Source organism: Danio aesculapii, chromosome 23 (genome assembly GCF_903798145.1).
Source record: "Danio aesculapii chromosome 23, fDanAes4.1, whole genome shotgun sequence".
Lineage (NCBI taxonomy): Eukaryota > Metazoa > Chordata > Actinopteri > Cypriniformes > Danionidae > Danio > Danio aesculapii.
The window spans coordinates 18,307,829-18,319,823 of NC_079457.1; the positions used below are offsets into that span (position 1 = coordinate 18,307,829).

The 11,995-nt window shown below is 36.5% G+C and overlaps 1 protein-coding gene across 1 annotated transcript in view; it reads right to left on the minus strand.

The window, feature by feature from the left end:
- Positions 1–10,041, minus strand: part of dvl1a (dishevelled segment polarity protein 1a) — an 83,957-nt gene extending 73,916 nt beyond the window's left edge. The window contains 1 exon segment of the mRNA XM_056449730.1: positions 9,604–10,041. Within this exon segment, the coding sequence (XP_056305705.1) occupies positions 9,604–9,773 (170 nt within the window). The 5' untranslated portion in view covers positions 9,774–10,041.
- Positions 10,042–11,995: the final 1,954 nt, after the last annotated feature.

Here is an 11,995-nt window from a genome sequence, read left to right on the forward strand (position 1 = left end):
ATGGATTGAACATAAAACAATTAAGTTGTCCAAAAAAAAAAATCTCAAGAGTTGTGTTGATTCAGCTCATTTTAAATAAGTAGTTTTAACAAGCTGCAAAAAAATATTTTTTGCGTATAACAAGTAGTAAAATATAGTATGTGGAAAAATAATTATTAATAGTTAATTTTGTCTCAAATTTACAATGATGCATTTTAGTTTTTCTTTTACAAAAATAAATCGGTATTTGACTACAAATTCTATTTTTTCATTTTACAATTTTACAATTTGTACTGTATTTGTGATGAAATAAATACAGCTTTGGTGGGCAGGAAAAGCTTATTTTACGACAATTAAAAATCCTACTGACCCCAACCTTTTGACCGGTAGTGTATACCCATTCATACTCTCCCAAATCAGAAAAATTGTTGAAAGTGGACCAAAAAAAAAGATTCAAACAGTGTAAACTGTACTGTGCCTCCCTCATACTTGTGTTCTAATCAACCGAAATGCATCTCAATGCCAGATGCAAACTGGGCCAGACAGAGGGTGTTTGGGTGTCTGCTGCTGTTCTCTATCCTCAAAGCAGGTTTACAGGGGTATTAACAGACTGGTGGATAATAATATCATGCAATATTATCAGAAGCAGCCGAATGTTGTTTATTATTATGGAGGACACACACAGTGGGGATCTGTGGCAGTCATAGTGGGATTAGTGATGTTTATGTTGGACGCTGTAGGCCTAGTTATGATGTGGTAATAGGGTGTGTATCTACAGGTTCATCTGTAAACGTAAAATGTTAACTAACCCACATTAAGAGGCATTTTTGGGATTTCTCAGGACTTGAGCTGGTTGGATTTCTTCCTGCTTTATGAATGGTTGAAGAATGAACAATGCAACGCTGTCTAAAAATAATGTCCGCCGCATTTAGCTGCACGCCGAATAAATCAACTCCCTCTGAGGCACATTTATGGTTACGAAATGTCTCCAGATCCAAGTCGTGACTCATAGTTTTGGAGTCAGCATGACTTAATATAAAGGTTACTGGAGTGTTTAGAAGAAATACTATTTCATTTTTTTCATGCCTAATTCAATGTGTATAAAAACTTACTAATGCTTCATTAAACTTTTTCAGCATATGTGGGTCAAAAATGTCAGTTAAAAATATATATATTATATATAGATTTGTATCCTTGATGCATATCCGCTGCAATTTTTTTATTAATTATATAATAAATTATTTAATTACCAAAAACAATTACAACAGTATGCTTTACAAGAAAACACTATTATTTGCTTAACTCAAGATACTGAGATACCTGACGTTTCATTTGAATTCATTCTAAAATCTACAAGCAATTTCAGAGAGAAAATTTGTACACAAGTTTAGTTTCGGGTTGTTTTTTGAGTGTACATTTCACACTTTAGCACAACAAAGTAGCCAAGGAGACCGTACCAAACCGAAGCAGACTGCATATGAAGGTCAGACGTTTGTTTGTTCCTGCAATCTGCTTTACAGTCACCAGGGCCAACTGTGAACTCAGTGTTAGGTGTGACAGGAAAGCAAAGCTGTTAGTAAACTATCCTTCATTAACAGGAAAAGTTAGTTTGTTGTTTTTTTCTTTTGGGAGGTTTTGCTATAGATTTCAAAACACCAACATATGTTATTTCAAAAGGGTCTGATGAAGGTGGCAGATCGATAGTCTCGGCTATGTGAGATTAAAGAGCCCTTCATATTGATATTGTGACATTCCCTTCTGCATTGGAGCATCTCTATCCAAGAAACATCACTACAAATCTGTGCCTGTTTTTGTGTGTCTTTTCAGATCAGTCAGCTCAGAAATCAAACAAAGGATTCACAGACTCTTTGTTAGTTGACACGGGAAGCCTAGATCAAATACATCTATCCATCCATACGATATATGAAATGCTGGCATCTATACATAAGCAAATTCTACAGCTGAAAATGGCAGGTCAGTGTGAGTTACAATTAGCGAACTATTTTACATCTATATGAAATATTTCAAACAAAGCAGGATATTTTGTAAGACAAACAAAATGGCCCCTGGGAACAGCCCGGTGATTGTTTTTTTATCCATCAGGAAGCAATAAAATGATATTATATACAGAATTAAATCAAACCGCATGTTTGCTCAAACAATGCTGTTTTGCTACTGTTTAACACTACATTAAAAGCTTAGTGACCGAAATAAACTACAAAAACTACATAGGCAACTGAAAGAACTGTAATGAACTAACTAACGAAATTCCATTCACACTAAAAACACAATAATACCAAATATCATTAACGAAGGAGTGTTTGTTTACGTTCCAGCACATTCAGAGGTAGCCAAAAACGCATTCGACTCGATTGCTCTAATAGTGTGTTTAACGGCCTCTAAACACTGCCTGATCTTCACCTATTGAACTCATTCATAAATCCAGCAGCTGGTGATTTAAACTGTCACCGATAATCTTTTTGTATAAGAGGAAAAAATATTTCATAAAGTAGAATGATCTGTCACCAGTCCTGATATGTTTAATCATTTTCTTTTTTTCTAAATAAATTACAAAATAGGTCTATGTATTTGAAATTAGATTTTTGAAATATGGCTGCTGCTTTTAGTGGGCGACGCAGTGGCGTAGTAGGTAGTGCTGTTGCCTCACAGCAAGAAGGTCACTGGTTCGAGCCTCGTCTGGTGTTAATAAGCCTCGAGCAACGTCAGTTGGCGTTTCTGTGTGGAGTTTGCATTTACTCCCTGCGTCTGCGTTTACCCGGTTTCCTCCGGGTGCTCCGGTTTCCCCCACAGTTCAAAGACATGTGGTACAGGTGGAATTGGGTAAGTTAAATTGTCTTTAGTGTGTGTGAATAAGTGTGTATGTGTTTCCCAGTGATGGGTTGCAGCTGGAAGGGCATCCGCTGCATAAAACAAATGCTGGATGGTTGGCGGTTCACTCCGCTGTGGCGACCCCAGATTAATAAAGGGACTAAGCCGAAAAGAAAATGAATGAATGAATGAATGAATGAATGGCTGCTTTTATCCTCTTCAAACATCAGCCATCATTTTGGGACACTTTGTAGAGCTGCACATCAATGGATTGTTTGGACTTTCAGCAGTAAAAACTAAACCACACTTTACTGAACTAAACTAAACCTTAACTATGAAAACTGGACTGACACAGTTTCAATTATGTTAAGCTGCTTTAACACAATCTACATTTTAAAAGCGCTATAGAAATAAAGATGAATTGAACGTAGTTTCCATCAACTAGTGTTTTTTATAGGATACAGCTTTGTGAAGGTTTTATTTTTCATATGTAAAGTTTTTTATGTATTTTTTATGTACTTTAAAGTAATTTTATGTACCCTGGCAAATTCTGATTATCACTTTTTATTCAAAGTAGGGCTGCACGATTTGGGAAAATGTTCATATTGCAATTATTGAGGTCAATATCGCGATATGCGATTATAAATGTATCGTGAGTCAACTTAATAATTTTGCCAGGGGTATGAATAATTTCGGGCTTGACTGTATTATATCTAATGTCATGCAAGGTTGATTATGTGGTTAATGCTACTGAGTAACTACTGAGAAACAAAGGGCTTGTAATTGTGCACTGTTATTCTTATTTTTGCTATAATAATAATAATAATATAATGCATATATTAAACCACCTGTAGAACCCTCTACTGTCCAATTGCATTAGACACTTTAATATCAATAGTCCATGTCTCTCGATATATAGTGTAATTCTTAGTTTGCTTCACCTGTGTGCGACACACTTTTTACACATATGCACCAGACACCTTTTTACAGTTAGCCCTTGTGTCTTGGAAACCACTTTGCAATTCTAAGTGTGCTCCACACAGGTGAGTGGGTTTGACAAACCACCTGTAGGATACACTCTCTCCACTCCATCAGCATCAGACACTTTCTAATCAACAGTCCATGTTTCTCGAAATATAGTGGAATTCTTAATGTGCTTCATTCAGGTGAGTGGGCTTGTAAAACCACCTGCATGCAACACCTTTTGCATTCCATATGTATCAGAAACCTTCTTACAAGTAGCTCTTGTGTCTTGAAAACCACTTTGCAATTCTGAGTGTGCTCCACACAGGTGAGTGGGTTTGACAGACCACCTGTAGGATACACTCTCTCTTCTCCATATGCACCAGACACTTTCTTATCAAGTCCACATTTCTAAAAATATAGTGGAATTCTTAGTGTGCTTCATGCAAGTGAGTGGGCTTGACAAACCACCTGTACACTGTAAAACCCAACAGTTAACTTTATCAAATGATTTAAGTGTTGTTAACTCAAAATTTACTGAAAGTTAATTCTACTCATTTGAAAAGAGTTTTGGTAACTACGTTAAAGGTAATGAGTTAATTAAATACCTCATTACTTCAACTTAAATGGAGTAAGTTTACAGTAATATAGATTAGTTTTTTTAACTCAAATGGTTTGTTGCAATTGGTTTCCTCAAAAGGTTTGAGTTGCCTTAACTTATTGGGTTTTACAGTACTCAGTAGGTTTGAGTTCTCTTCATTTATTGGGTTATACTGTGCTCAGATTGCTACATTTACTCAAATAGATTAAGTTCACAGTACTCATTAGGATTACTTTTTGAACTTGAATAGTTTGTTGAAATTGGTTTCCTCAAATGGTTTGAGTTACCTTAAGATTTGGGGTTTTACAGTGTATATGTAACACTCTTTTACACAATATTTGGTAGAATATACTGTACTAACAAAAACACTCAAATTACCAACACTAAGTGATTTATTTTTTGTGAATGAAAACCATTTTAAAAAGAATAATGTTTAACAATCACAGAGTAACACAAAGATGAAACGGCAGCTGCTCATTTTTTCTGACAGCTTGTTTGCCCTAGGAAATATTAGGCAACTAATCCATTGATGTTGGGTGACACTGTCAAATTAGAAAGTGACAGTTCTGCCTAACAGCTGCTGGGTCACAATCTCTCACTTGCCCTCAGTCTATTACGGGTCATTTTGAAGTGAGACAAAGTCTACTATACTAATGAGTTTGCACTTTGAACAACTTACGACCTCTGAGATGTTCATTGGATTTAAAGTTCACGTTTGATGTCTTCCTTTGATCTGGTTGAAACTGGTCAGTGTGCGTGTAAAATGGCAGTAATTCCAATCAATTAACTTAATTCTCCCCTCTGGGTGACTGAGAGTGTGTTTGTTTTAGAGTTGTAAGAGCTGCTGTCACCTTTAAGACGTCAGACTGACTTTTTCATGTCACGTTCAGATGTTCTGTTATGACTGCTGTGAAGGCCAGTCCTTAACTTCAAAAGCTTTAAACTTGAGGGAAACCAGAGCTCTAGTCACTGTCAGATCCAGTTACAACACAAGACACTGTATTAGGAAACAACCATGATAGATTTGCACCATGTGGGCAGCTCAAAGCATGGGACTAGAGTTGACAAAATTAGCTCGGTTGCAGTGCATGTGTGCTGCTGTGGCAAGCTGTTAAACATTTAATAACTAAAGCATAACCGTATTATTGATGTCACTAGTATTTTTAACAGTGTTTTTAAACGTCACAGGTGTCGAACTCGGTATCTGGAGGGCCGCAGCTCTGCGCAGATTATCTTTAACCCTATTTAAAACACCTAATCAAACTAATTGTGTTCTTGTTTGAAACCTAAAGGTAGGCTTGGGCGGTAATACAGTAATATGGTGTACCGTGGCATATTAAAATAGCAATGGTCTCAGTTTCAATACTACTATACTATCATAAAAACAATGCACTTACATAGGAGACAAGGATTAAATATTAATTATAATTTATTTAATGCCTAAAAATGCATATACATGGTTGTCATAACAGGACAGCGTAGAGGAAAAAAGTAAGGGGTGGGGAAAGATGGCAAGTCGCGCACCTAGTGACCTGGTCTCGAAAAAAAAAAAACTTCTCCAGTTTGCCAGTATTTCGGGTTTCGACCACACGAGAAGGGAGTGATGGTAAATACGGACAATGCAATTTTCAAATTGAGCAACAAAAAGGTGACTGCAAGAGATAAATAGCTCAAACCTAAGGTCACATATTCGGTATTCAGTTTATGAACCGTTTAGGCACAAGCTAATAGTTTGATGACGTTGTCTGAGCCTTACATCATAATTTTTTTATTATGCACGGTAATACCGTATAACAAGGTAAAATAGGGAGGAGGTTTGACAGTATCAAAGTTTGGATACCGCCCAAGCATACCTACAGGTAAAGCCTTTTTCACCCTACATGACTTTAAACATCGGCAGATCACTGTTCCATTCAGACTACATGACTTGATTTTGTGTCTTTAAATCTCTGTGGTATTTCACACGATGTAACACTATGTAAATGATTCAGAAGAGGGAATCACACACTACACAATATGACAACAACTCTGTCAAGCCCCCAAACCACATCGAAATAAAGGTTTGGGGCGGTCAACACCAATAGGCTAGTGGTAAATTGTGCTGACATATGGCACTAAGGTGCTCACGGTGACCCGAGTTTGATTCCCAGCTCGAGGTCCTTTGCCAATCTTTCTCCTCCCTCTGCTCCCAATGTTTTCCTTTCTCCCTCTCCACTGTCCTATACAATAAAGATGAAACAATCCTAAAAATATAAATTTAAAAATGTTCGAGGTGCAGTCAATGATGACATCACTAACACAGAGTGTTTGAAACATCTCTAAAAGCATTTAATGGAGTATTTGAAAGCATCATCAGTGCATCAACTACTCATATATCTGCAAGTTCAGCTGATAGATATAGCTTTCTTATGATCTCCGAGTAAATGCAGGGTGAAGCGAGTGTGACCATTCGATGACCAATATGGCCAATCACAGACATTTCTCTTTACCATGTGAACACAATGGCCAGTCAACCCATCACTGGTTCTCTAATTGGCTGTAGCTCGTCACAACATCTGAAGAGGGGTTGAGTTGCCCGACTGGTCAAGAATATGTAACGTGCTAAATATTGGATTTTTGTCTGCGAGGTGTCGGCGATGCGCAAGCTAGCCTCTTTGATGCATTATTCAGTAGTAGACTGCCGAGCACTGATCACCCACTGATTTTCCCACGATCACACCACAATCTGTCACTGAGCTCATTAACTTGAAAGTTGGGCTCATATTGGGCTTAAAATCTTGTAGTGTAAACTAGGGATATGTGTTTTGAAGCAGGTTTGGAACTAAACTCTACAGGGCTGTGGTTTGACACCCTTGCTCTAAGCATGGGACGATAACTGTTTTCAAGGTATACCGCGGTTTGGAAGTCAAGGTTTTAAAACCGCCAAATTTTTTTTGCTTTTTACCCAGACATTTAAAAAGAATATATTTTAGAGCAGTGATCACAATACCGTGATACCGTGATTTTTTATCCAAGGTTATCACACCGCCAGAATCTACCCTACCCTGCTCGAATTAATTAAACTGATATATTTTTACTTGAAACTACACATTAATATTTGTTAAATTTTCTGGGCATTAGATTTAAAGAGAATGTATCACCCTTCACTCACCCTCAGAACACAGAAGTCTTGATTGTATCAATGTGGATAGGCTTGAACAAGTTATGCAGTTCAGCGCTCAGTCAAAACAATTCATGTTCATAATATAAAACACGTATTTTATATTCATATAACTATATATTTTTAAATCTCTTTGGATAAAAGCATCTGAAAAAAATTACTAAATGTACATTTTATTCTATATTTTGCTTAAAGCACCTTTGCATTTTTAACATTAGAAAAACAAAGTCAGTTTCACTTCAGTTAGAATAACATATTTAATGTCCTACTGTAAATCAGCTCCTCAGTGTTTATCTTTTTACTTATGGATGTCTGGTTTGGTCTCAACAGACTGAACAGATAAAAATGAACCAGAAAGGTAGCTATTAAAGAGTGCAGAGATTCAGAGCCATACTTACAGTATTGTACATATTACATAAGCTAATTTTCCACTATCTTGCCAAACTGTTCTAAAAAATCCAAAATTTCAGTCGTATTCCTGGAACAGAATTCTAGGCAGAAAGTAAATGTCATGAAAAAAATATATTTTCGTTTTCCATATTGCTGTTTAAACTTTTGTTCAAAACATTTGTATTATTACGAAGTCAACAAGTAAGAGTTTTATATTACATTCCAAAAAGTTCCATTATCAGTACCACGATGGAAATTAAAACCATAACCAGAATGTAACAGTTATGCAAACAAAACCATTCAGCCCAAAAAGTGGCTATACTGTAGTTGCCATTGGCACAGTTATTTCAAACTCCAGGGACTTTGTTTCAGTCAGATTTAGATTGAATTGATGCACACCAATCTGTTTTTCAGTGTCATATTATGTAAAAACGGGTGAAATAAGTATTGAACACGTCACAATTTTTCTCAAAAAACATATCTCTAAAGGTGCTGTTGACTAGGTTGATTTTGGTAACAAGTAATCATGTAAGTTGACTGAATTTTGGTAACAAGTAACAACCAAAGAATTCCTTATTTGAAAAGAAAACCAAGTGACCTGGTCTCGAAAAAGAACACAACTTAGTTTACTAATTAGTTTACAAATTATGTGTGATAAAATGAACACATGGAAAAAGTATTGAACAAAGCATTGAATTTAATATTAGCTGCTTCAGTGCGTTAGTTCAGTGCGTTATCAAGATGATGACGATGAAACCAGGTTGGACATTTCAGCAAGACAATGATCCATGCACAGCCAAGGAAACTCTTGGAAAACAACAAAAAATTGTTAAGAGAAAGAAAATCAAGCTGTAGTACTTTCTCCTTGTGTCATTCCATTGTTACGACACATAACTAATTTTTCTTTTTTTTTTTGTTTGTTTGTTTTTTGTTTGTTTTTTAGTGGGGGGTGGGGGGTTGTTGTTCTGTTTTTATGTTAGTATTGTTTGGGTTTTTACCAAATTCTGGTAAAACTCCATGTCAACAGCTCCTTTAGAATTATTAGCAAAACAAAGTTTCTTTGGGTCATTTGTGAGATATGATACTACCACGAAAGCTTGTTTCTGACCATTAACAAACCTTAAAAACAGGTTATTCCCTAAAAATAAATCTTCAAATTCTGAGATAAGTCATATTTTATGTCATAAATTCAGATTTGTGAGATAAAAACTCACAATTGTAAGAAATAGTTACTTTGCCTCAGATATTGACCTTATAACTTACAACTGTTTATATATCTCAATACTGAGGATATATTTTCGAATTTAGATCTGTGAGATAAACCGTAACAAGTAATATTTTTTCAGGAAACAGGCTTGCACCTATTTCCGACTCCACTTAAAGGAACATACATGTTGAATAGGCTTGCCACAGTGGTGGTGTCGGTGGGCTGTGAGTTGAGCACACGCACCCGCGCAGGAACGCGCACTTCAAAACACGGGTTCAAAGCAGGTGCCAGCAGCAACAATGCAACAATGTAGCAACGTCACAACGAACGCCAAACGTTCCGAACGCGTTCCAGGTTTGACAGCGTCAATAAAGCATGTGACTGCCAAACTGCTGAGTCGATCCTGGGTGTGATCGTGCTGTTCAATACTAACACACACTACAATACTAGCAAATCATAATTCTCCTTACTTACCCGAAATCCTGATCCATAGACTTGAAAAAGAATTTGTAACTGTTGACCGGTCGGTTGTTGAGGACATTTTTAAAATCCGCCAACGTGACTTTTTCCGGAGAAACCGTCAGCTTCACTAAATAAGGGGTTTCTTCTTCGTCGATATGGTATATAATTTTGGTCTCCGCCATGAGTAGGCTTATATGGGTAGGACAATCATTGACAGAAGGAGCAAGGGTTGCAGCAGCGCGATACAAATAAATATATATATGTAGACTACAACTCGTCAAGTGTCATATATGCGCTATAAGGCGACATTGCTGGTTGCCGGTCTACGTAGGCAAACAAAAATCCCGGTGTCGGACGGTGCGAGTGGTTCCAGACATAATCGAAGCTTGCGCGTCTCTATCGCGGCGTCAATGTTTCTCTCTGATCGCCAGTAAAACAGGAAGGGACGGTTCACATCCCTACGACGAGCTGGAGTTCAGGAGAATTTACCGTTCCTGCTTTCTCGTAGAGGTAGACCTCCCTCTAGCGGCAGTCCGACTCCCAGACGGTCATTCGACTGAACTCGTGTGGCTCAGACAACAGCTGTTAAAATACTGTAGTTCATGTGTCCTTGCGTAAACATACAAGATAAACCTTCGTAAAAATATTTGTGTTTTTCCATTACAGATGCTAAAGGAAGGTTGAAGAAAAGTTTAATGGTTGACTTGATTTAAATAAAGAAAAAAATAACTAAAATCATTGAAATAATCTGTCAGTCTGTCTATCTGTCTAGCTACCAAAGACTCTATCTATCTATCTATCTATCTATCTATCTATCTATCTTAGCTGTATGTTGTTCTGTCTGTTCCATCTCTCTATCTGATATTATATATCTTCTACATGGGAAATATCCCATCTATCTATCTATCTATCTATCTATCTATCTATCTATCTATCTATCTATCTATCTATCTATCTATCTATCTATCTATCTATCTATCTATCTATCTATCTATCTATCTATCTATCTATCTATCTATCTATCTATCTATCTATCTATCTATCTATCTATCTATCTATCTATCTATCTATCTATCTATCTATCTATCTATCTATCTATCTATCTAAAGACTGTCCGTCCAACCATCCATCCATCCGTCCGTCCGTCCGTCTGTCTAGCTAGCTACCAAGGCTCTATCTGTCTGTCTGTCTGTCTGTCTGTCTATCTATCAAAAGATTATGTCTGTCTGTTTGTCTATCTATCTGTATGTCTGTGTCTGTCTGTCTGTCTGTCTACCAAAAGACTATGTCTGTCTGTCTGTCTGTCTGTCTAGCTACCAAAGACTCTATCTATCTATCTATCTATCTATCTATCTTAGCTGTATGTTGTTCTGTCTGTTCCATCTCTCTATCTGATATTATATATCTTCTACATGGGAAATATCCCATCTATCTATCTATCTATCTATCTATCTATCTATCTATCTATCTATCTATCTATCTATCTATCTATCTATCTATCTATCTATCTATCTATCTATCTATCTATCTATCTATCTAAAGACTGTCCGTCCAACCATCCATCCATCCGTCCGTCCGTCCGTCTGTCTAGCTAGCTACCAAGGCTCTATCTGTCTGTCTGTCTGTCTGTCTGTCTGTCTATCTATCAAAAGATTATGTCTGTCTGTTTGTCTATCTATCTGTATGTCTGTGTCTGTCTGTCTGTCTGTCTACCAAAAGACTATGTCTGTCTGTCTGTCTGTCTGTCTGTCTGTCTGTCTGTCTATCTATTTATCTATCTATTTATCTATCTATCTATCTATCTATCTATCTATCTATCTATCTATCTAAAACTATGTCCGTCCGTCCATCTGTCTGTCTGTCTGTCTGTCTGTCTAGCTACCAAGACTCTATCTGTCTGTCTGTCTGTCTGTCACCTGTTCATAAATCTTTGTCTGTTGTTCCGTCTGTTGTATAAATCTGTCTCATCCATCCATCCGTTTTTGTGTTGTTGTTTATTAATTTGACTGTCTCTCTGGTCTAGAAAGGAAAATGAAAGGACATTTGAAGTTTGAAAGGAAGAAAGAATATGTCACCACACAGATTAAAAAAAGTTAGAAAGACAAAAACAGTTCCATTGTTTGTATTGCTTTCAAGTTCTTAGTTGTAGTTCCAAACATATTTTCAATAAAAATTTCAATTCAATTGTGCAAACGTAGCTATTTTTACATTACACTTGACTTGAAACATTTAGGAATTGTGATGGACACAATAGTTTATAGTTTGTTTGTAGTATAGCATATAGCATTATTGCACACACACAACAATAAAGTTTTAATGCAGCAGTTGTAAATAAGAAAGCTTCATTAAATATTAAAAGATTTTTCAATGTTGCGACCAAAAGATTTCAGTTATATTTTGTGCA